The 1,213-nt window shown below is 37.3% G+C and overlaps 1 protein-coding gene across 1 annotated transcript; it reads right to left on the bottom strand.

The window, feature by feature from the left end:
* Positions 1 to 492: 492 nt before the first annotated feature.
* LOC107682827 (potassium voltage-gated channel subfamily C member 1-like) lies at positions 493 to 1,205 on the bottom strand (the record flags this gene model as incomplete). The annotated part of the gene is made up of 2 exons (XM_016478955.1): positions 862 to 1,205; positions 493 to 768 (listed from the first exon to the last, which is right to left on the bottom strand). Coding segments are annotated over exons 1-2 (592 nt in total), but the record flags the coding sequence as incomplete, so codon positions are not given.
* Positions 1,206 to 1,213: the final 8 nt, after the last annotated feature.

Genomic DNA, 1,213 nt, shown 5'->3' with positions numbered 1-1,213 from the left:
TTTTTCCTAAAATGTAACGTTTATATTTTACACCTTTTCTATGTACATAATGTTGCACAAAATCAAACTCTTTTTGCTTTTTTTGTGGCCATCATTTTCTCAGGAGGTTGAAATTTTTACTTTAGGACTACAACTAATAATTATTTTTATATTTGATTAATTGGATTAAAAAGTACCGTTTAAATCTAGTTATTTTCTAAAAAGTTATATTACCAAAAAATTTAAATAAAATTAATTTAAAAAACATTCCACATTCTGCTCTCCTCTAAAATATATAAAGTAAGCTACAAACACAAATATACACATTAACTGCATAAAAATATAAACATTATATAAAAAAAAATGTTTGTTCACAGCAAGAGTCACTGTCTGGGCAAGCTTTATGGAAATTAAGGTCACAAAAGCAAATAAAAACTATTGTTTATTGATATATAAGTAGAATGTAATTAAGCCGAGCTGATAAACAAATACAAAAGCAAGCTGTACAAATACAAAAGCAAGTGTGCTCCTGTTTGTCTGGGTGGATATAATTTATCCTCACAGGAGTCTGATGGAAAAACATATAGATATGCAAAATGTTGCATGGGGTATTAGTTGTTATGCAACCATGGTGAGGACGTGTGTTTGTTTCTACGCGCATCTTTGTTAAGAATGCAGTGCGATGAGATTTTATAATGTCTCCAGATGGTAGAGCTGCATTTGAACAATTCCCAAATGAGGGATTTTGAAAACAGGTTACATGTGTGATTTCAGGCAGGTCTAGAAAGACTGTGAGGTGGAAGGGAAGAAAAGGTGAGTTAAATCTAATTTCTGATTCTATGACATTAATTCAGAAGGGCATTACTTAAACAAGCCTCCTACCTGCTCTGTTCATGTCTAAAATCTCCTCCTGGGCAGCAAGAGCGCAGTGGTCACTTTGTGGGCTGTGGTGGGGTGAGTTCAGGGCAGACTTACAGTAATTAGGTGAGCCCGGCTGGGGCGCACGGGGAATATGCTTGTTCTTTTTCTTTGGTAGCTTCTGCTTAGCCATGGCTAGAGAGTAGTACATCCCAAAGTTATTGACGATGACAGGCACAGGCATGGCGATGGTTAACACACCCGCCAGAGCACACAGTGCGCCCACCAACATGCCTGACCAAGTCTGAGGATACATGTCTCCATAGCCCAGTGTGGTCATAGTCACAACAGCCCACCAGAAGCCAATGGGGATGTT

The sequence above is a fragment of the Sinocyclocheilus anshuiensis genome, unplaced genomic scaffold (genome assembly GCF_001515605.1).
Source record: "Sinocyclocheilus anshuiensis isolate Anshui unplaced genomic scaffold, SAMN03320099.WGS_v1.1 C32632808, whole genome shotgun sequence".
Lineage (NCBI taxonomy): Eukaryota > Metazoa > Chordata > Actinopteri > Cypriniformes > Cyprinidae > Sinocyclocheilus > Sinocyclocheilus anshuiensis.
This window is presented reverse-complemented; position numbering and strand designations above follow the sequence as displayed.